The 23,274-nt window shown below is 43.4% G+C and overlaps 1 protein-coding gene across 1 annotated transcript in view; it reads right to left on the minus strand.

Moving 5' to 3' along the window:
* Window positions 1–1,795: 1,795 nt before the first annotated feature.
* Window positions 1,796–23,274, minus strand: part of LOC306927176 (uncharacterized protein) — a 198,620-nt gene continuing 177,141 nt past the window's right edge. Inside the window, exons 14-18 of the mRNA XM_079506862.1 lie at window positions 10,235–10,349; window positions 7,556–7,658; window positions 5,287–5,356; window positions 4,823–4,926; window positions 1,796–4,140 (exon numbers count right to left, since the gene is read on the minus strand). Of these exons, the coding sequence (XP_079362988.1) occupies window positions 3,939–4,140; window positions 4,823–4,926; window positions 5,287–5,356; window positions 7,556–7,658; window positions 10,235–10,349 (594 nt within the window). The 3' untranslated portion in view covers window positions 1,796–3,938. The remainder of the gene's footprint in view (window positions 4,141–4,822; window positions 4,927–5,286; window positions 5,357–7,555; window positions 7,659–10,234; window positions 10,350–23,274) is intronic.

Below are 23,274 nucleotides of genomic sequence, written 5' to 3' on the forward strand. Positions count from 1 at the left end.
CAATAATTACTATGAGACTAGGCTACCACAAAGGAGACCCTTTGAGGCTCCCCTGCCACCACCAACATGTGGAACGCCCTACCAACAGAACAGTCATTAAGACATGCGAATCCCTTGAATCCTTCAAAACCGATCTCAAAGGGCACCTACGGACGGCTGCAATTCGAAACTGGCCCACGTAAAATCTGAATCCCCCCCACCGCCCCCCCCTTTTTCCCCCCACTGTATATGTTTCTTTTCCCTTTTTACCTCCTTTATGATGAATTCCTGTTCTGTTCTTTGACTATATAGAAGTGTCTATTTGTACATCTCTAAATGTTTGATGAATTGAACAAGGTGGACCCTCTTGTAAACAAGTGTAATGCTTAATTGGGTCGTCCACTCACAGTTAACAGTCTTTGTATTGAGTTTGTGCTTGAAATGTACTGTAATTCTGCAAACTGTTAATAAATATTTCAATCAATCAATCAAAACCTCCATCTCCACCATGCACCACCAGCAGCACAGCACCACCTCTCAGCTAACACGATAGCCTATAGAGGGTATGCGCATGTAGCCTGGCTAATAAGCCAGACTCAAAATCACACTGTCGTGTGGTATTTGAGTCTGGAGATGCTGTGTATGGATCTTGTTTCCCGGGGGGCGGGTTCAAACATTTTCTCTTTGACGCAATTGGTCAGAGCTACTGTCAGTCAAAGGTCTCAAGCATTGAACGTCACTGTACCAAAGCCCGCCCATATTGCATACCGTGTCCCGATTGGCCACACCAGTTCTCTGGTGTAGGAAATGGGCGTACAATTGAGCCTCTCCAGACCGTAATCCGCCCGCAGGCAATTTTTTTTTTGCCAACGGCTGATTCGGTCTGGCTTATTAGCCAGGCTAATGCGCATGCATAAAGTGAATGGGAAATAGAGTGGCAAATCGAGTGGCAGAGTGACTTGGCAAAGTGAATTTAATGTTGTTTAACATAATTTAATGCAATAAGATTGACTTCTGTTTGGATGTATCGGCTGTCAAGGCCAGAAAAGTAGTTTTTTGCCACTCAGTAGGCGTTCCCGCATAACCTCCGGGTATGATGATGATGTCACACGCATACCCTCTACTACCCACTGAGCAATGTTCGGCTTTTAGACGTCTAAATGACTGAATGGGGTGAAAATAGTCTAAAAATGAAAGTTTTTTTGCAGTCTAGGCTTAGATTAGACGTTGAAACAACGTCGTTTCAACGTCTATATATAGACGGTCTACATTTAGACCTTGATTAGCCTGGCTAATCAAATGTAAATGTAGACCGTCTATATATAGATGTTGAAACGACGTTGTTTAATTAGATTAGACGTTGTTTCAACGTCTAATCCAGGGTTCCCCAATTAATTTTCCTCAAGGGCCATATTTTCACTAGGGTACCAGGCTGGGGGCCGAGTCCTCACGCACGAGGTCGAGGTCTTATTTGAAAAGGATGCCCAGTTTGACATGCATAGGCTACTGACCCCCATTTAATGCCATACATGTATATCTGGGACCCCCCCCAAAAAAAAAAACATTCTTCCAGGGGCCACAAGGGGGCACTCCGCGGGCCGCAAATGGCCCGTGGGCCACCTATTGGGGAACCCTGCTAAAACTTTCATTTTTAGACTATTTTTACCCCCGTTTTTAGACCAATTTTTTAGCCATTTAGACGTTTACAGAACAGGAAGCAGTTTCCGAATATATCGTGTACAATTCAATTGTTCTCTGTGAGAACAACAAGCAACGACAAGACACCTCTAAATCCTAATGATCCCCTAAGTGGGCGTGGTTTATTGCTTCTCCTCCGACAGATCTTTTATTATCACAGCCTGTACAAATGTACAAAGTGTTAGCATTGTGACAGTCAATCAAACTTATCTTTAAAGTTTTAGCATTGTGACAGTCAATCAAACTTATCTTCATAGTTTTAGCATTGTGACAGTCAATCAAACTTATCTTTACATAGAAAAGCATTGCTTTCGTGTTGTGAAAGACCTGATTGTGAATGTGAACATAATAGGAGAAATAAAATGGCAAATATTGATTCCCAAATCAGCCCCCATCAACCAAAACAGTTATGGAAATGTATATTATTAAGCATTGGAACACACATTTTATTTCACTTTTAATGTCGTTTTTGATGGTTTGACGATTATTTTTTCTTTTCATGAAAATCATGAAAAACTATATAGTAGGCTATATGTCGTTTTTCATCATTTTCGACGATGACATTTTTTTGATGAAAATCATGAAACACTAAAGACATTTATATAGCCTATGTGTGAATTAAGTATTTATATGTGCGAATTAAGTATTTATATATGTGCAAGTGAATTATGTGTATATACACTGACACCACGCTAGACAGGAACGCCCAAAAACGTCACATCCGGTTTTAGCCTGGGGTAAGAATGTTCTATGGCTGCCAATGCAACTTGGTCCAATCCTTAATCACATACGGACAAACATCTATGCCGATGCTATCTAACTTGCGGCGGTAGCGTGCCTTGTCCACGGGCAACAGATCTTTCAACGTATGGCATTGCAAATACGTTTGATAATCGCTACTCTGCTCAATATTGTTTTGAAAATGCCGCAAATTGCATTGCAGTGAATTGCAGTTTGAGGCGCTGTTTACGCGCCGTGGTGTCAGTCTATGTATGTGCCGGTTTGATTGAACCGTCTATTCACATACCCGTCACCATGCATGCTGCATCTAAATGTACACATGAAACACACTGTAAACAGCAGAGAACAGAGAACATCATTTACAAAAGTCAAGTGGCATTTCTTCCTCAGCCTAGTGAGAATATGCATGCAGAGCGTCACCGCTATCGGACACCGTCTGTGTTCATGTTTTGTCGTGTTTTGTATACAACGGGCCACTCCTGTAAACATTTGAAGCCAATGTTAGCCAATCAGGATGGAATATGAGAAATCAAAAAGACCCGTCTTGATCACATGACTATAGAGATCATGTTTACCGATTAGCGTGAAATTTGGATAAAATCTGAAGGAGTAATATCCAAAAATGTGTTTTACATATGTGGGCCTCCTGGTGGCGCTATAAAGAGCAAAGGTTTGTCCTTGGCCTCTAGGGAGTGTGCATATAAAGTTTTACACAGATCGGTGCAGTTATAGGTACAATCACGAATAGGCCCGTTATAGCACCACCATGAGGCTGATTTGAGAAGTTCCTCTGCCTAGTGGGATGCAAATCACACGGTCTTCATGATTTGCAGCATTTTGTTCAAAACGGAGAACTCCAATCTTAGGCCATCAGGAAGGAGTATGACAAATCTGAAAGACCAGTTTCATTGAATGGCTATAGAGAGACCATGTGTAGCGTGTACCAATTTGCATGATGTTTGGACAAAATCTGTAGGTGTAAAGCAAAAAAAAGTGTTTTGCAAATATCGGCCTCCTGGTGGCGCTATAACACGCCAATGTGAAAAATGTGGGGCATTGGCTGTCCACAGACGGACACACGAACACACACGGACGGAGTGCAAAACATACTCTCCCCAGGCCTTCGGCTCGTGGAGACAATGAATGGTTTTCCAAATAAAAATAAACATTATCATATGTACCTGTATATATATATTTTTTTTCTTCCCCACTCATAATTTGAGTTCACACATCCTGAAACAGTCTTCATGAGTCTGAAAAGTCAAATAACGTGCTATTGTTGTGTTATATGTAATGTTTGTCATGGACCCCAGGAAGAGTAGCTGCTACTTCGGTGGCAGCTAATGGGGATCCATCTGAATAAAGAATCCCTGTCATTGTTTTAAGTGTAGATTACTAGGACAGTCTTTCTTCCCACATGCTTGCAGGTCATAGCAGAGCAGAACGAATGGCAGCAGACTATAGTCTCTGAGGGAGACGGTGGTTGTTTTGCAGCGTCCTGTGCTACGCGCTGCAGGTTGTCATAGCAGAGGAGAACGCGTGGCGGCAGCCAGACTGTGGTTGCTTTGCAGCGTCCTGTGCTGCGCGTAGACGCGCAGGTTGTCAGCGGTCTCCACCGCCGTCTGCACCACGTCATAGGCTACGGCGAACAGGAAGTAGACCGGAAGCAGCCAGCTGAGGGTGAAGAAGCGCCCCGATACCGGCAGAGGTATGGAGATGTGTCTGGATGGACAGAGAGAGAGAGAGAAAACACGCCGTTCCCAAATTCACATTCTGTAAGCCAGCTGTTCTCAAACATTCTCATGGACATGGACCACCATTTGAAAAGGGGTTTGGCAGGGTCGAGTATAAGCTTTTAATACATGATATTCCTAATATATACACATTTTTAATTCAAGATTCTTTATGAAATAGCAGTGCCGCAAGTTTGTAGATCCTCTCTTTTCAAGTATAGCCGATAAGGTATAAGGTTAAAGTGGTTAAACATATTTTGATGCTTCATTCATTATCTCATTTTCATAGGATCCCTGGGGGTCCCTGGACCCCACTTTGAGATTATATCCCAACTATCACAACACAGTAATTCCTAAAAGACGGATCCTTCCACCTTCCGACTAAATGGTAAATAAAATGGTAAATGGTGCATTTATATAGCGCCTTTATCCAAGGCGCTTTACACAGATTACATTCACCCATTCACACACCGATGGCGGCGGAAACCAAGGTACCAACCAGCACATCGGGAGCAATTTGGGGTTCAGTGTCTTGCCCAAGGACACTTCGACATGTAGACAGGAGGAGCCGGGATTCGAGCCGCCGACCCATGGATCATTGGACGACCTGCTCTACCTCCTGAGCCACAGTCGCCCTAAATTTACTAGTGCATTATTTAAAATATACCTACTGGAACCTGTGGCCTCGGGAAGCCCTCAGCATCACAAAGACAAACAGTCCCACTTCAGTGTTGAGAGAGAAAGACACCACTTTGTCCAAAATCACGACAAAACCCTGAGGGTGCAAGGAAATGGCTTTAGATTCGAAACACCAAATACGTCCGATTTCACCCATGATGCAAATAAGATGCTACCTTTCTTTAGGCCTAAATGTGTGGAGTGTGCATGCGTGTGCGCTCAACTCATTTGCAGCTAGAATGTTTTAGATAGCATGTTCTTTAAACTGATGCTAGGTTTGGTGTTAACCTAGCATCCTTATCCTAGTTATAAAATGTTTTTACTTTTAAACTACACTTAGATGTCTATTTACCCTAGCTAATTTCATACTCTAGCCTTGACATGAGTGTTTCCATTTAGGAGACACTTATGTCGTAAAGTGTAAATTGTGTGTACTTTATGTTGGCAGAACATGTACCCTGGGATCACACGCTGACACGATAAAGATGACACCAAACACAAGTAATGACATCACTCCATTGGCCACACTGCGAGAGAGAGAGAGAGAGAGAGAGAGAGAGAGAGAGAGAGAGAGAGAGAGAGAGAGAGAGAGAGAGAGAGAGAGAGAGAGAGAATGGGGGGGGGGGGGGGGGTAGGGGGATAACAGAGAAAATGGGAATAGAGAAAAGGTAGGATCAGTAGCATGAAACCAACTTCATTAGTCTAAGTAAGCATACTGAATGCACCAGAAACTTTCCTATTACGCTGCCAGGGGGTTGAAAAAGACCTGCTTCTCTTTTTATGTGTGTGCAAATTACCAGAGGAGCAAAGACAGAATATAGAAAATAAAACATGCATGACAGCTAGAAAAGGACCAGGATTGACGCAAGCAAGAGGAAGAAAGAAGCAGAGATTAAAATAGGGTGCATTTTGCATCCCTGAAAAGCAGTTTATAGTTAACCCATTCTGACCTGAGATCAGATTCTAAAAATGTCTTCTACATCCTGACAGTTTTCTGAAAAAGCTATGTTTCTATGTCAGTGGTTCTTCGATTTTTGAAAAATAGCAGAACTACAAGCTCATAGCGCGCCACGGTGGCGCGCTATGAGCTTGTAGATCTGCTATTTTTCAATAGCTAAAGCATAACATAATGCTAACACCAAAAGGGGTTCCCGCCCAAAATGGGTTAAGGGACGCAATAAAACAACGACCTCTGCATCCACGGGATGCACTACTGTACTACTGTACTGTGTTTTAATTCTAGTTTATTTTGCTAGCTTTAGTTATAATAATAATTTATTCTTCTGTTTTCTACATGAATATAACCACATTGTAACCTGCATATAAAATGAAATGGGAGTTAAATGCTGCAATTTGTAAAAAATATGACTCCTAACATCGTTGAAGTGGGACTCATTTAAAATGTCCCTGGGACTAATCTAAAAGACCATCCCTGTATCCCGGTTCTCATTACATTGAAAACCTATTTACATCACTGAAGAAGTATAGTATAGAGTGAGACAGACAGACAGACAGACAGACAGACAGACAGACAGACAGACAGACAGACACTGAGAGTAAATTGGCTGTGAAATGACAATGGGATTGGCTCCAGTGGACGTGCAGGGGCGGTTGAACTTTAGCACCTTCTGAATAGAGAGAACAGAGACAGATCGAGAGAATAATGATATGGAGGCTTTCGTTCAGGGGTGGGTAACTGGCGGCCCGGGGCCACATGCGGCCCCCACCTTCACTTAATGTGGCCCGCATGTTATCAGAATAATGATATAGTATTGATTTCAGCTGTTACAATTCCAAACCCGCTTTAATTACTTCATGATTAGTATTAAATGACTAGTACTTAATGACTATAGTATTAAAATGCTATTGTCTTTTTGTGTCCAATGTAGTTGTGTTAACAGTTCATAAAGTTAACATAACTATAACTAACGCATTTGAAATTCAATAAAAAAGGTTACTTTTCAGGATTCCAATTAAAAAAATAGCAAAAAATGATTCAGGTTTTCAATTTAAATATAGAAAAAATAGCTGATCTACAAGCTCAAAATGCGTCGCATTGTGACGCATTTTTAGCTTGCAGATCGGCTATTTTTGCTACGACAGTAATATGCACTGTGGCCCCTCTGGAGTGAGTGTGGAAATATAGTGGCCCTCGCCATCGTCAAAGTTTCCCACCCCTGCTTTAGTTCAAACAGCCGTGAAACATCATTACCTTCTAGCTGTGCAGAGGCGTGGTGTGAATGGTGGTGATGAATGGTGAAACATCCTTACCTTCTAGCTGTGCAGATGAATGGTGAAACATAATTACCTTCTAGCTGTGCAGAGGCGTGGTGTGAATGGTGGTGATGAATGGTGAAACATCATTACCTTCTAGCTGTGCAGATGAATGGTGAAACATCCTTACCTTCTAGCTGTGTAGAGGCGTGGTGTGAATGGTGAAACATCCTTACCTTCTAGCTGTGCAGAGGCGTGGTGTGAATGGTGAAACATCATTACCTTCTAGCTGTGCAGAGGCGTGGTGTGAATGGTGAAACATCATTACCTTCTAGCTGTGCAGAGGCATGGTGTGAATGATGAAACATCATTACCTTCTAGCTGTGCAGAGGCGTGGTGTGAATGGTGAAACATCATTACCTTCTAGCTGTGCAGAGGCGTGGTGTGAATGGTGAAACATCATTACCTTCTAGCTGTGCAGAGGCGTGGTGTGAATGGTGAAACAGCATTACCTTCTAGCTGTGCAGAGGCGTGGTGTGCTGGGCAGGTGTCTGTCCCAGGTCTTAGACAACCACTCTAGTCTGCTGCTCCACAAAGAGGCCACCAGCCCGTCAACTGGAGAATACACACAACAACAACAACAACACTGACGTTTACAGTGGGATGTGAATGAAGGGCCACACCCACAACACCAGAGGGAGTGCAAACCATGTGCAACCCAGATTCGGCACAAACAAGGGACTAAATTATTTTCGCTCCTATGCCACCAAAATGTGGAACGTACCCTACCAACAGTCATTAAAGGCGTAGTGAAACGGAAATGGTGGACACTTTATTTTGACGTTTCAGACGGTTTCAAGTTGAAACACCGCTATGAAGTTTCTGAACCAATCAGAGCGTCGCATTCCTTCAGGCGATGGGACGGTAGCTAGGGACGGTAGCTATGCTATACGCAGCGCATGGTGTGTGTTTGTTTACAAGTCAGATAGACGGCCATGCTGTACCAGTTTACTGTTATGTGGCTTATTTCTACCCTATAATGTTTCAGATACATATTTTAGCGTGATGATTAAGTTGAAACCGAGTAATACGCTGTCTGGATGTTATCTTGAATGGGAATAAAAACGGAGGATTTCTGTAATCAGTAGCAGCTGTGCAGCCTGTGCTGGACGGATGCGGAGATATGGGGAATTAAACAGGTGAGCTTCATTTTTATTGGCTTTTATCGATGTGGGCCTCGACACGTCATCACGCAGCACGTTTTCAGGAAGTAATAAAAAATATATTTGTATGGACTTTTGATATAAAAACACACAAAAATGAGAATTTGCCCATTTTTTGGCATCCATTGTTAGGTATGCCCATATGATGACCACGGATATGGTCTAAAAGTGTGAAAAACTTCTTTTTCATTTCACTACACCTTTAAGACAAGCAAATCCCTTGACTCCTTCAAAACCGCTCTCAAATGGCACCTATGAACGGCATAATTTTAATAATTAATATTATTACTTTTTGTCAGTGTATATTATCGGACTTCAAAGCATGAACAGCAGCTTGATTAAACAATTATTTTACTTTGTCTTGAAATTACTGTAAGGTATAACTGGGAGGCAGCATAGGCTATCGCAACTCTCAGCGCTGCTAGTGCAGTGAGTGACTCTCAGCGCTGCTAGTGCAGTGAGTGACTCTCAGCGCTGCTAGTGCAGTGAGTGACTCTCAGTGCTGCTAGTGCAGTGAGTGACTCAGTGCTGCTAGTGCAGTGAGTGACTCTCAGCGCTGCTAGTGCAGTGAGTGACTCTAGTGCAGTTAGTGACTCTCAGCGCTGCTAGTGCAGTTAGTGACTCTCAGCGCTGCTAGTGCAGTGAGTGACTCTCAGTGCTGCTAGTGCAGTGAGTGACTCTCAGCGCTGCTAGTGCAGTTAGTGACTCTCAGCGCTGCTAGTGCAGTGAGTGACTCTCAGTGCTGCTAGTGCAGTGAGTGACTCTCAGTGCTGCTAGTGCAGTGAGTGACTCTCAGCGCTGCTAGTGCAGTGAGTGACTCTCAGTGCTGCTAGTGCAGTGAGTGACTCTCAGTGCTGCTAGTGCAGTGAGTGACTCTCAGTGCTGCTAGTGCAGTGAGTGACCCTCAGTGCTGCTAGTGCAGTGAGTGACTCTCAGTGCTGCTAGTGCAGTGAGTGACTCTCAGTGCTGCTAGTGCAGTGAGTGACTCTCAGCGCTGCTAGTGCAGTGAGTGACTCTAGTGCAGTGAGTGACTCTCAGTGCTGCTAGTGCAGTGAGTGACTCTCAGCGCTGCTAGTGCAGTGAGTGACTCTCAGTGCTGCTAGTGCAGTGAGTGACTCTCAGTGCTGCTAGTGCAGTGAGTGACTCTCAGTGCTGCTAGTGCAGTGAGTGACCCTCAGTGCTGCTAGTGCAGTGAGTGACTCTCAGTGCTGCTAGTGCAGTGAGTGCACACACTGGGAAGTGGGAACAATTACAAAGAAACAACACAGGTCAACGTGGACGTACAGGATAAGGCTGATTATTGACAAGGCTGATTGGAAGGCTGCAATGCAATATTACTACTACTACTACTACTACTACAAACAATAATAAATAACTGGAGTCTCGATCGAGGCCCGTTTCAATTGAAACGATTGAAACATATATAAGGCCGCCGGCCCGCCACTGGAGTGGACTTACTGGTGTGCTTCAAAATAAAAGTCACGGTGCGAGTGGACTTACTGGTGTGCTTCAAAATAAAAGACACGGTGCGAGTGGACTTATACTGGTGTGCTTCAAAATAAAAGACACGGTGCGAGTGGACTTACTGGTGTGCTTCAAAATAAAAGACACGGTGCGAGTGGACTTATACTGGTGTGCTTCAAAATAAAAGACACGGTGCGAGTGGACTTACTGGTGTGCTTCAAAATAAAAGACACGGTGCGAGTGGACTTACTGGTGTGCTTCAAAATAAAAGACACGGTGCGAGTGGACTTACTCGTGTGCTTCAAAATAAAAGACACGGTGCGAGTGGACTTACTGGTGTGCTTCAAAATAAAAGACACGGTGCGAGTGGACTTACTGGTGTGCTTCAAAATAAAAGACACGGTGCGAGTGGACTTACTGATGTGCTTCAAAATAAAAGACACGGTGCGAGTGGACTTATACTGGTGTGCTTCAAAATAAAAGACACGGTGCGAGTGGACTTACTGGTGTGCTTCAAGGCAGATCCCATCACCAGGAAGGACACGGTGATGCTAATGGAGATAAACACCTGGATTAGCTTGGCCACCCAGGAGTAGCTGCTGTATCGCTCATTGATTATCTAGAGAGAGAGAGAGAGAGAGAGAGAGAGAGAGAGAGAGAGAGAGAGAGAGAGAGAGAGAGAGAGAGAGAGAGAGAGAGAGAGGGAGAGGGAGTGGGAGAGGGAGAGGGAGAGGGGGAGAGAGAGAGAGAGAGAGAGTGTTGTTGGTGAGGAGAGATGTTGAACTACTAAAGTTTGAGCTCTTCACGCAGAGTAATCAATCAGGTGTTCATTTAACTCAGGGAGTGTGCAAATGGAACCAAATGGGCCCTTAATTGCTGTCAAAAATCAACACTGTATTGTTGCATGGAGGGGGTTGGGGGTGTTCTGCGTCCATGAAGAACCGATTGATTTGATTGATTGAATAGTTTATTAGACAGAAATGTATAAAAAGCAACCGAGTATATACAGTCAAAAAAACAGTCCTTGAGCATCCCTAATCATTGGGTTTGGGCTGGCGAGCTGCATGGTGTTCGGGTTTGTTGTGTTAACTTAACTATAGGTCCTACTGCTCATCAGTTTACCGGCACAATTATATATTATATATAATCAACAATCATGTGTGAGGTGCAGTAGTGCCTGTTTCATCTTTATTTTGTATGGATGTGAGTGAATATGGATGTGAGTAAATATGGATGTGAGTGCATATGGATGTGAGTGCATATGCCAGATATAGTGTATGGATGTGAGTGCATATGGATGTGAGTGCATATGCCAGATATAGTGTATGGATGTGAGTGCATATGGATGTGAGTGCATATGCCAGATATAGTGTATGGATGTGAGTGCATATGGATGTGAGTGCATATGGATGTGAGTGCATATGCCAGATATAGTGTATGGATGTGAGTGCATATGGATGTGAGTGCATATGGATGTGAGTGCATATGCCAGATATAGTGTATGGATTGCATATGGATGTGAGTGCATATGGATGTGAGTGCATATGGATAGTGAATATGGATGTGAGTGCATATGGATGTGAGTGAATATGGATGTGAGTGCATATGGATGTGAGTGCATATGCCAGATATAGTGTATGGATGTGAGTGCATATGGATGTGAGTGCATATGGATGTGAGTGCATATGCCAGATATAGTGTATGGATTGCATATGGATGTGAGTGCATATGGATGTGAGTGCATATGGATAGTGAATATGGATGTGAGTGCATATGGATGTGAGTGAATATGGATGTGAGTGCATATGGATGTGAGTGCATATGGATGTGAGTGCATATGGATGTGAGTGCATATGGATGTGAGTGCATATGGATGTGAGTGAATATGGATGCGAGTGCATATGGATGTGAGTGCATATGGATGTGAGTGCATATGGATGTGAGTGCATATGCCAGATATAGTGTATGGATGTGAGTGCAGAGAGAGAGAGAGAGAGAGAGAGAGAGAGAGAGAGAGAGAGAGTGTGCCGTGATCATGCTGGGGAAAAGAATGCATCAAAGTTCAGAGCCGAGTACCACTGTTTATAAAAATCATTCTCACCAATGGCTGAAGATTGGAAATACTCCCGTAAAGGTACCTACATTATCCCATCCATAATATGTACGTATTAATGGAATGGCAGAATTCATACATTAGTCCTGCAAGATGAACAACCTGTCCTGCAATGTTGCAACCTGGCCACTAAGGGCTGCTAAAGAGCTATTGTATTTTCTGCAAGAGGTTAAGGTTTGTCTCCCTCATACAACAATGTGTACAAAGCTCGCTAGGTAGTGACAATACAGTAGGTATACAGTAGAATGCATCACTCGTGTGATGGGACACAACAAAGAGAGCTAGAGTGCACTGAGTTATGCTCATACCATATTAACAACTGTCTTTCTTTAATGTGTAACAATAACGCCAGTATAGAGCGTCGCAGTCCCGCCTCCTACCCTGGACCAGGAAATGAAACCCAATGCATTATTCTCATAGACATTTCTTAAAGTATTTATTTAAAGACGGTTACGCCGCGGACAAAGCCAACTCGAGTCGTGACAACTCATGACAACACAAACAATATTTTGGACCAAACAAATAATTACAAAGAAGAAAAACAACAAAAAAAGTGTTGTAACCTGCCGTTTTTTTCTTCTAATTATTTGTTTGGTCCAAAATATTGTTTGTGTTGTCATGAGTTGTCACGACTCGAGTTGGCTTTGTCCGCGGCGTAACCGTCTTTAAATAAATACTTTAAGAAATGTCTATGAGGAAAATGCATTGGGTTTCATTTCCTGGTCCAGGGTAGGAGGCGGGACTGCGACGCTCTATACTGTGTACATTCAGCTCATGCAGTGAATATGTACGGTTATTAAAAGACCACTTCACCACTTTTCAACCTAACTTCATATAATAGCTCCTCACTAATAATCATGATAAAATGGCACCATTTTTTTCTACTCAGTCTGTGCCTCATAGGAGGGCTATGGGCAGTTCAGAAACCCATCCACCAGTGACATCATCGTTAGGCAGATTTTTTTTTACAAAAATGTTTAGATTGTTATTATCGTGAGAACGATGGCTCCCATTTTCGCATTGCAACTTTGCAGGACTAGAAAGCCTGCAGTTTCTATTAGCTTGGATTCCCCATCGATGATGTCACTGGTGGACGGGTTTCTGAACTGCCCACAGCCCTCCTATGAGACACAGACTGAGTTGAAAAAGAAATGGTGCCATTTTATCATCATTATTAGTGAGGACCTATTATATGAAGATAGGTTGAAAAGTAGTGAGTGATCCTTTAACTTGTATGTACTTTAATCCCAATACTGTTCTTGACTGTAATGTGGACAACATGATAAAAACACAGTTTGCATGTGATGCAAACTGCAAAGTGGGTTCATCTCCCAGGGGTCCTTGAGGGGGTTCCAGCGGGTCCCCAGAAAAACGAGGAACAGTTGTCCACTTTAACCCTATCTTGTACAAGCTCACTGCGCATCGCACTGTGACTCGCTGTGAGCTTGTAGGTTTGCTATTTTTGAGAAATCTTGAAAGAAATTGCTAAATAATTTTCGTTACAGATCGGGGTCCACAGAAAATACCATACATAGATGTGTGGGTCCTTCAAAGCTCATGTCACTTTCATTATCAGCTGCATATACCTTTGCTCGACTCCCACAATCCTTTATTCACATTTATTCTCTCCCGCTACTCTTACTTTCTCTCAGCTCTCCTTGACCTTCTTCTTGGTGACTTTCCTTCACCCTTTTTCATACAGACACTACTCAGTGCCAGGGCAAGAGTAAATGCCACAGCATGACATTAAAGTCTGTTATGTAGTCTTAAAGTATGGAACATCGTGACTGTGTGTGTGGGGCATTCTCTTTTTCAATGTAGCCATGAAAAGAAGAGCAATTCTCTTATTAAAAAAATGACTTACTGCCAACATCACGAGTCAATTCCTATTACTGGCAGTTCTGAACTCCATAAAATGACTTTATAACGACACCGAGGGGAGGTTTCGGGAGGTTTTGGGAGGTTTCCAGATATAATTAATAAGGGGTTTATACTTCATAATGCCCCGTCCCGAGAGAGGAGGGAAACGATTAGTATCTGTGAAGAATGGCGGTTCAAAATGTCACTCTAGTACGCATCGTCTCACAACACCATGACGGCGGAATGTAGAAGGTTAGAAGGTCTTTTAGAGAGTTCAGTTTAACTACAGATAACTTCCATAACCTTGTTTGCATAGAAAGTTGACCTTGTTACTTCTTCTGATAGAATCTCTGTCCGTGAACATTGTAATTGCCCCATTCTCACATTCTAACCATATCACTTCAAACCATTTATGATTAAGACACTGTCTGACAAAAATGTGTTATTATAGTACATTATAGTGACACAGTTGACCCAGAAAGAACTCTACCCGTCCACAATAACACACATTGTACAATAGTTTATGTTGGTACATATTATATTACATATACTAGTCCTTACCCGTTCTGAATATATGAACAGCAAATGATGTTCAGTGTGGGTAATCTATCTAATAATTTTGCGATCGCTCGCCCGCTGTCTATTTTGCTCGGTCGCTGTCCGTGTGGGTCTGTTACGCGGAAAAGTGTGTCCCAGTATTAATCTGTGTCGGTCCCAACATGCATTTCACTGGTGACCCGGAAGTGGACAGACAGACAGACAGACAGACAGACAGACAGACAGACAGACAGACAGACAGACAGACAGACAGCGATCGGTCCATTTAGTAATGATGATATTACCATGTGCAGAATCACACACATCCTTCAACACCTTTATCTATACAGTATATTCTTTCTGACCGACCCCTTCTCCAACATTTGAAGTGCGTGTTCTGCTGTTTTCTGATCTTCTAGTCATAACACTATAGAGCGTCGCAGTCCCGCCCCCTTTCATGACGACGCCAGGCCCAGGAAATAATTCCCAATGCATTTTTTCCCCCCATAGACATTTCAAAAAGTATTTATTTAAAGACCTTTTAAGCGTCGTACAAAGCCAACTCGAGTTGTGAGAAATCATGACAACAAACACAATTCTTCGGGCTGAACAAATCCTTAGAATGAAGAAGAAAACGGCAGGTTACACTTTTTTTCTTGTTTTTCTTCTGACAATAAACACAATATTTTGGACCAAACAAATAATTACAAAGAAGAAAAACAAGGGGAAAAAAAGTGTTGTAACCTGACGTTTTCTTCTTCTTTCTAATTATTTGTTCGGCCCGAAAAATTGTGTTTGTTGTCATGATTTCTCACAACTCGAGTTGGCTTTGTACGAGGCTTAAAAATACTTTTTGAAATGCCTATGAGGAAAATGAACGGGGAATTATTTCCTGGGTCCTGGTAGGGGGGCGGGGCTGCGACGCTCTATAACATGGCCTGTGTAACTGTGTAGACAGAGCATGGTCTGAGTACTAATTGAGTACATTATGCACAAAGGGGATTGGATTAACCCATTTTCACCTGAGATCAGATTCTAAAAATGTCTTCTACATCCCGACAGTTTTCTGAAAAAGCTATGTTTCTATATGTCAGTCGTTCTTCGATTTTTCAAAAATAGCAGACCTACAAGCTCGTAGCGCGCCACCGAGTGGCGCGCTAACGAGTGGCGCGCTACGAGCTTGTAGATCTGCTATTTTTCAATAGCTAAAGCATAACATAATGCTAACACCAAAAGGGGTTCCCGCCCAACATGGGTTAAAAAACTTCCAACAAAATTTGTTGGAAGTTTTTTAACCCATGATGTGATTCTGGTCCTTGACATTTAATGTCAAGGACCAGAATCACATCATGACCTCATCTGAGATAAGGAGTAAATAAATAAACATGTAAACAGAGGCACAGAATACAATTCGGACAGTAACGATCGAGCAGCGCCCTAATGAGAAGCACTATGAAATAAAGGTCAACACATGCACAGCATTCACGGAGTTGGTTCCCATGGAAACTAAAAGGTAAAGTCATGGTCAGCACTTCATTTGAAGGGAAAGTATATCCCATTTTGGGCGGGAACCCCTTTTGGTGTTAGCATTATGTTATGCTTTAGCTATTGGAAAAATAGCAGATCTACAAGCTCATAGCGCGCCACCGAGTGGCGCGCTACGAGCTTGTAGGTCTGCTATTTTTTGAAAAATCGAAGAACGACTGACATAGAAACATAGCTTTTTCAGAAAAACTGTCAGCATGTAGAAGACATTTGTAGAATCTGATCTCAGGTCAAAATGGGATATAGGATCTTCACCCCCACCCCCACGTGGCTGCAGAGCATGGTTCAAGTGGCCTAGAGTGTACCGTATGTAGAGAATGAAGTAGATAGAAGCGCTATGAGGACACCATGGCCTCAGCATTAGTTCAATGTCTCTTTGGTTGCACTTGCCTAACCTGTGGTGCAGCGGCATATCTAAAGAAATACCAAAGATAAACTACAGACATCGCAAAATAAACTAATGAGGGGGTAGTCCTTTATCTCTCCCCAAGAACCCACATTGGCACCATAACCATTTTAGAGAATTAAATTGGCTCCCAGTTGAAGGCAGAATACAACCACTGAGTCTCATTATGGTCTATGAAAGTTTAAAAGAACAATGCCCAAAATATTTTAAAGGTATATTCAGTGATTTCACTTAATTCAAATATCACTATTTTTTTCCTTTTTTTTTTAATAATCCTCCCTACTATAGAGTGTGCTGACCATATAAGAACTTCCTCCCTGTCCCCAGTGAACCCCTGGGGTCGGTCAAAAAAACCCTAGTTTCGGTTTGGGCTTTGGGTGGCAAAGCCTTCATCCAATCAGGATGAGAGGAGCCTTCCTCCAATCATAATCAAGTGGGGGCGGGCCTTGGTGCACGTGGCTGTTGGCCTGTTTGCACTTCCCCCCTCCACTGTAGAGTGCGTACATGTGCACATCTTGTTACCGGGGCGGACCGGGGGGTTTTCCAAATCACCCAAATCACTGAATGCTCCTTTAAAGGTTATATTACTTCCCGTACGTTAACCATTCCCATAGTTTGGGCTAGTGTAGCTTAGCTTAGCTTAGCTTAAACAACCAAACCTAAAACATAAGGTAGGTAGAAACTCATTTAAATATACAGGGGTGGAGGATTGGAACAACAAAATAACAAAATAAAGTCTTTGAACATTAAAAATAAATTATGTTGGAAAAAGTGGCTGATGGGCAAGTTAGTATAGTGTTGTATTATCTATTTATTGTCTTTTGTTTACCGATCTATGATGGTCAGTTGTAAATGTCATTAATAATAATCAAATCAAACGTTAGGAATGGAGCAAGGGCCCCTCCTAGGTCCAGCATGTTAACCCATTTTGGGCGGGAACCCCTTTTGGTGTTACAATTACGTTATGCTTTAGCTATTGAAAAATAGCAGATCTACAAGCTCATAGCGCGTGCTACGAGCTTGTAGGTCTGCTATTTTTGAAAAATCGAAGAACGACTGACATAGAAACATAGCTTTTTCAGAAAACTGTCAGGATGTAGAAGACATTTTTAGAATCTTCTCAGGTCAAAATGGGTTAAAATCTGAGATTTGCAGTGCCAGTTACAGTACGTTAATGTTCTTCCACTGTACAAATAGGGAAAGCCTTTCGATATGTCGATGTATATCATGTAATGTATTGTATACTGTTGATTGTATACTTTTATGAATCTGTGCTCCAAACCATGTGATCATGGTCGTGAGTTAAATAAATGATGATGATGATGATGATGATAATTTATACTTCTCAGACGCGTAACTAGATGTCAGTGGGGCCCAACACAGGCTGATCAGCGAGTGCCCCCGACAGCACCGCCCCACATAACAGACACTTCTGACTTCCTTCACGTTATTAGCCTACAGCCCTACACACTCCACCAGAGCTGCGGGGCACTTGTGTGCCTATGATGTGTGTGTGCGCTAGCAGCAGCCACCACCAGGCTCCGCCAAACTTCGTTCAACTCAACTGTCATTGCATCTCTGTATGTGTTTATAAACACATACAGTACAGAGATGCAATGACAGTTGAGTTGAACAAAGTTTGGCGGAGTGCCCCCGAAGGGGCATGCGGCCGCCCACCCGTGCCGTCTGTAAAATACATTTATTTTACAGACGGCACGGGTGGGTGGCCGCATGCCCCCCTTGCCTCTGGGCCCCCACGCTGTCTGCATCGCGCTAGTAACGCCCCTGATACTTCTGTAGAATGACTGTTTTGTTCGCCAAACATAATATAAAGTATTTTGGTCCAAATTGTCTGTCTCTTAACACATTGAGAGCCCACGCAATACTGCCCAAAATCACTTTCACCTAGAAAATCCATTCACATTTTTTATAATTCAGCTGACTGTGGAGACACATGCTGGAACTTTTTACTTTGAAATGTTTTATAGTTTCTGAGTTATTTAATTTAAACGCCAAATGCATTCTCAATGGCGAAAACACAAACTTTGGCACCATGTGTTAAAAAAAAAAAAAAAAGTGTTTAGATTTTTTTTTTGAAAGACGTCCACAGACGTCTTGGGCTATGCACGTGCGGTAATACCCAGGACGTCCACAGACGTTTTGGGCACAAAATGTGTTAATTACTCCTTTTTCGTTTTTAGTTTTAGTTTCCTTGTAGGTGGTTGCACTGTTACGTAACTTGAAAAATGACCATACAAAAAACATGAAAGAATATTGTGTTAATATCGTGTTTGTGTATCGTGACATTGCTTGAAAAAATAGTGATATTTTTTTCAATATGGCCAATACGTATAGAATCACAACACTTGAGCCTTCAACACCTTTATAGTAGGCCTGTCAGTCGATTAAAATATTTAATCGCGATTAATCGCATGATTGCCCATAGTTAATCGCCGATTAATCGCAAATTAATCGCATATTTTGTATCCATTCTAAATATACCTTAAATCAGTGGTTTTCAAGATTTTTCATATCAAGGTCCATTATGTATTCTGCATTTGAGCCACAGACCACCAACTGGTTCAATCAGAACCACTGCTTTTCAAGTTTTAAATACTCTTATCAACATGGGAGAATGCTTGCTTTATTGCAAATGCCATGGAAGAGGGAAACAAAATCATAAACTCAACTCAACACAGTCTCACACACACACACACACACACACACACACCCAGGCGAGAGCTCTCTCTCCTGTAAGCACGCACGCACAGTCAGGCTGTCAACATTAGCTTTAGCATTAGCATGGTCTGTGTAGCATCACGCTATCACAACTGACTATGTTTGTCAACCAAAACTGCCAGAGTTTTGCTTTTGCCCAATGCCCAATTCAAAGAGCTTCTGATCTAACACGTTGTGGAGCAAATGAATTAATAACAAGCCCAACGAACGCGACGACTCGAGTGCTCACAGCTCAACTGCCCAGCCCACACTGGTAGGCTACACTCTATCTGCGCACCGGTCCTGCACAGGCTGACGGACGAGTCACTGGGAGAGAGAGTGGGGAGAGAGGCGGGGCTCACTGACTGCCTGCATTCACATGAATGCGTCTCTCAACTATTCTGTCAAACTTCACCGTGCGTTAATCGCGCGTTAATTAAATTAACGCCGTTAAAATGACTTTGAGTTAACGCACGATTAACGCGTTAACTTTGACAGCCTTACTTTATAGATATTATTTTCTGACCGACCCTGACCGATGTAACTGTTTTTTTGTATTATGCAATGTATTTGTTGCTTTTCTGTGTGTTTTAAAATCTGAGATTTGCAGTGTAGATATTTTTAGAATCTGATCTCAGGTCAAAATGGGTTAAACTTGATGTCTTGTGCAATATGTAATCTAATGTATAGCCTTACATTGTTTTCATGCTGTACAGTACTTTGGTCGGCCTTTTGGTTTACTTGTTTTTTAAATGCACTTCATAAATAAAAGTTGACTTGACTTGTCACTTGACCCCAAGTTCTCGAGCATTCGAAGTGCGTGTTCTGCTGTTTTGATCTTCTAGTCATACCACTATAAACAACATGGCCTGTGTAGACAGCCTGGTTTGAGTACAGATAAATTAAGTACATTATGAAGGACAAGGGGGATTAGATTAAAACTTCCAGCAAGGTCCGGAATCACATTATGACCTCATCCGAAAAAGAGCTAGAGAGAGCAAATAAATAAATAAAGTAAAACAGAGGCATTCCATTTCCTGCGTGCGTGCGCGCGCGCGCGCGAGTGCGTGCGTGTGTGCGTGCGTGTGTGCGTGCGTGCGTGTGTGCGTGCGAGAGAGGGTGAAGCATAGTTCACACCATGAAAGCCATGCCTCCTCTGTCACCATGTCTTTTCAGTCCACCTGCAGCTCTGCTTTTCAACTGTTCAATACTGTATATCATACATAATACAAGAAAAGTGTTGGAGGATCTGCAGCGAAGACATGCAGCCCAGGAAACGTTTGACTAACCCATACACTGACACCACGCTAGACAGGAACGCCCAAAAACGTCACATCCGGTTTTAGCCTGGGGTAATAATTTTCTATGGCTGCCAATGCAACTTGGTCCAATCCTTAATCACATACGGACAAACATCTATGCCGATGCTATCTAACTTGCGGAGGTAGCGTGCCTTGTCCACGGGCAACAGATCTTTCAACGTATGGCATTGCAAATACGTTTGATAATCGCTACTCTGCTCAATATTGTTTTGAAAATGCCGCAAATTGCATTGCAGTGAACGAGCGCAAATCACAACTTCCCCCGGTGGTGGGCGGAGTCACAGTTTGAGGTGCTGTTTACGTGCCGTGGTGTCAGTGTATTTAGGCCTGACGTCGAAATATAAAAAAAAACGTTCGCTCTGAAATGATATATATTTCAAGATTTGTGCCGCATTTTCACGATTTAAAAAAAATAGCAGATCTACAAGCTCGTAGCGCGCCACTCGGTGGCGCGCTATGAGCTTGTAGATCTGCTATTTTTCAATAGCTAAAGCATAACATAATGCTAACACCAAAAGGGGTTCCCGCCCAGAATGGGCTAATGAAGGGCTTTGGAAGACACTTCAGTAAATGAGCCATCTACTCTCATAATCTATCTCTCTCTTTCTTTCTTCTCTCTCTCTCTTCTTTCCTCCCTCTCCCTCTCTCTCTCTCTCTCTTCTTTCCTCCCTCTCCCTCCCTCTCTCTCTCTCTTCTTTCCTCCCTCTCCCTCCCTCTCTCTCTCTCTTCTTTCCTCCCTCTCCCTCCCTCTCTCTCTCTCTTCTTTCCTCCCTCTCCCTCTCTCTCTCTCTCTCTCTCTCTCTCTCTCTCTCTCTCTCTCTCTCTCTCTCTCTCTCTCTCTCTCTCTCTCTCTCTCTCTCTCTCTCTCTCTCTCTCTCTCTCTCTCTCTCTCTCTCTCTCTCTCTCTCTCTCTCTCTCTCTCTCTGTGTATTTCTTCTTTCTCTCTCTCTCTCCTGCTAGCTCTGACATTGTTGTTTTTCCCTCTTCCTCTCCCGTTGTCTTTCCTCATCCTGTGTGTGAAGCAAACATTACGCAGCAGAGGGATGCTAAACGACTGAACGCTGTTAAGTAAATGAGGACGCTGTGCTCAGATAGGACTCCTTGAATGACTAGAAATCTGTGCATGGAGACCTTTAGTAGGCATGATGAGCAGCAGCCTGTTTCACCATTCAAAACGAGTCCAATTCAAAACAATGAGTTTACAGCGTGTCTCGTCAGACGTGGGCATGGACAGGAGAGGACATGGAGTAACAGGACCAATCAGAAGTGGGCATGGACAGGACAGGAGAGGACATGGAGTAACAGGACCAATCAGAAGTGGGCATGGACAGGACAGGAGAGGACATGGAGTAACAGGACCAATCAGAAGTGGGCATGGACAGGACAGGAGAGGACATGGAGTAACAGGACCAATCAGAAGTGGGCATGGACAGGACAGGAGAGGACATGGAGCAACAGGACCAATCAGAAGTGGGCATGGACAGGACAGGAGAGGACATGGAGTAACAGGACCAATCAGAAGTGGGCATGGACAGGACAGGAGAGGACATAGAGGACCAATCACCAATGTCTGTCTGTCTGTCTTTCTCCTTTCACAAAAGACAGAGCCAGGCAAGCAGACAGACAACCATGGGTTCCAACTTCCAGGTTCATTTGGGGATCTTGCTATCGATCCACTCTTGTCCTTTTGAGGGACCAGGCCTGGGCTGAAGGACTCTTGTCCTTTTGAGGGACCAGGCCTGGTCCCTCAAGGACTCTTGTCCTTTTGAGGGACCAGTCCTGGACTGAAGGACTCTTGTCCTTTTGAGGGACCAGGCCTGGGCTGAAGGACTCTTGTCCTTTTGAGGGACCAGGCCTGGGCTGAAGGACTCTTGTCCTTTTGAGGGACCAGGCCTGGGCTGAAGGACTCTTGTCCTTTTGAGGGACCAGGCCTGGGCTGAAGGACTCTTGTCCTTTTGAGGGACCAGGCCTGGGCTGAAGGACTCTTGTCCTTTTGAGGGACCAGGCCTGGGCTGAAGGACTCTTGTCCTTTTGAGGGACCAGGCCTGGGCTGAAGGACTCTTGTCCTTTTGAGGGACCAGTCCTGGGCTGAAGGACTCTTGTCCTTTTGAGGGACCAGGCCTGGGCTGAAGGACTCTTGTCCTTTTGAGGGACCAGGCCTGGACTGAAGGACTCTTGTCCTTTTGAGGGACCAGGCCTGGGCTGAAGGACTCTTGTCCTTTTGAGGGACCAGGTCTGGACTGAAGGACTCTTGTCCTTTTGAGGGACCAGTCCTGGGCTGAAGGACTCTTGTCCTTTTGAGGGACCAGGCCTGGGTTGAAGGACTCTTGTCCTTTTGAGGGACCAGTCCTGGGCTGAAGGACTCTTGTCCTTTTGAGGGACCAGGCCTGGGCTGAAGGACTCTTGTCCTTTTGAGGGACCAGGCCTGGGCTGAAGGACTCTGAGGCCCCTTTTCCACCGGTTGGTTCCCAATGGGAACCGGTTCAGTTCTTTTTGGTTTTTAGTCCATGAGCCAGAGCTCCAAAATTGGAACGTTAATAATGAATTGAGTGAGCAAAACTATGCCTATATTAGATTGTCATCACCATGAAACTTCCCCAATTGTGTACTTACACGAAGACAATGATGTATTGTATTACACATTTTACATTTTTAAATATGCAAATGAGGCTTTTATGTAGGAAAATATGCAAAATAATTGAAAATATGAAAAAGTTACTATACTGTGGAAGGGTTATCATGTATTAAGTTACTTGTATTGATCCTATAAACAATTTAATATTGGTCTAGTTTTTCCCACCAATTTTGGAGCTCTGGCTCATGGACTAAGAACCAAAAAGAACTGAACCGGTTCCCATTGAGAACCAACCGGTGGTGAGTGGTGTTACTGCAGTTCCATCCACAGTACACGGGATCATGGTTCTGGTTCAAGCACTACAGCCTGAATGACAGACAGAGAGAGAGACGGGCACGGCTGCCAATTGTATCGCAGTCTGACTGACAGACGTGAATTGCTTCTCTCTCTAACGGTTCAAAAGGCCAG

The sequence above is a fragment of the Electrona antarctica genome (genome assembly GCF_951216825.1).
Source record: "Electrona antarctica genome assembly, chromosome: 7".
Classification (NCBI taxonomy): Eukaryota; Metazoa; Chordata; class Actinopteri; order Myctophiformes; family Myctophidae; genus Electrona; species Electrona antarctica.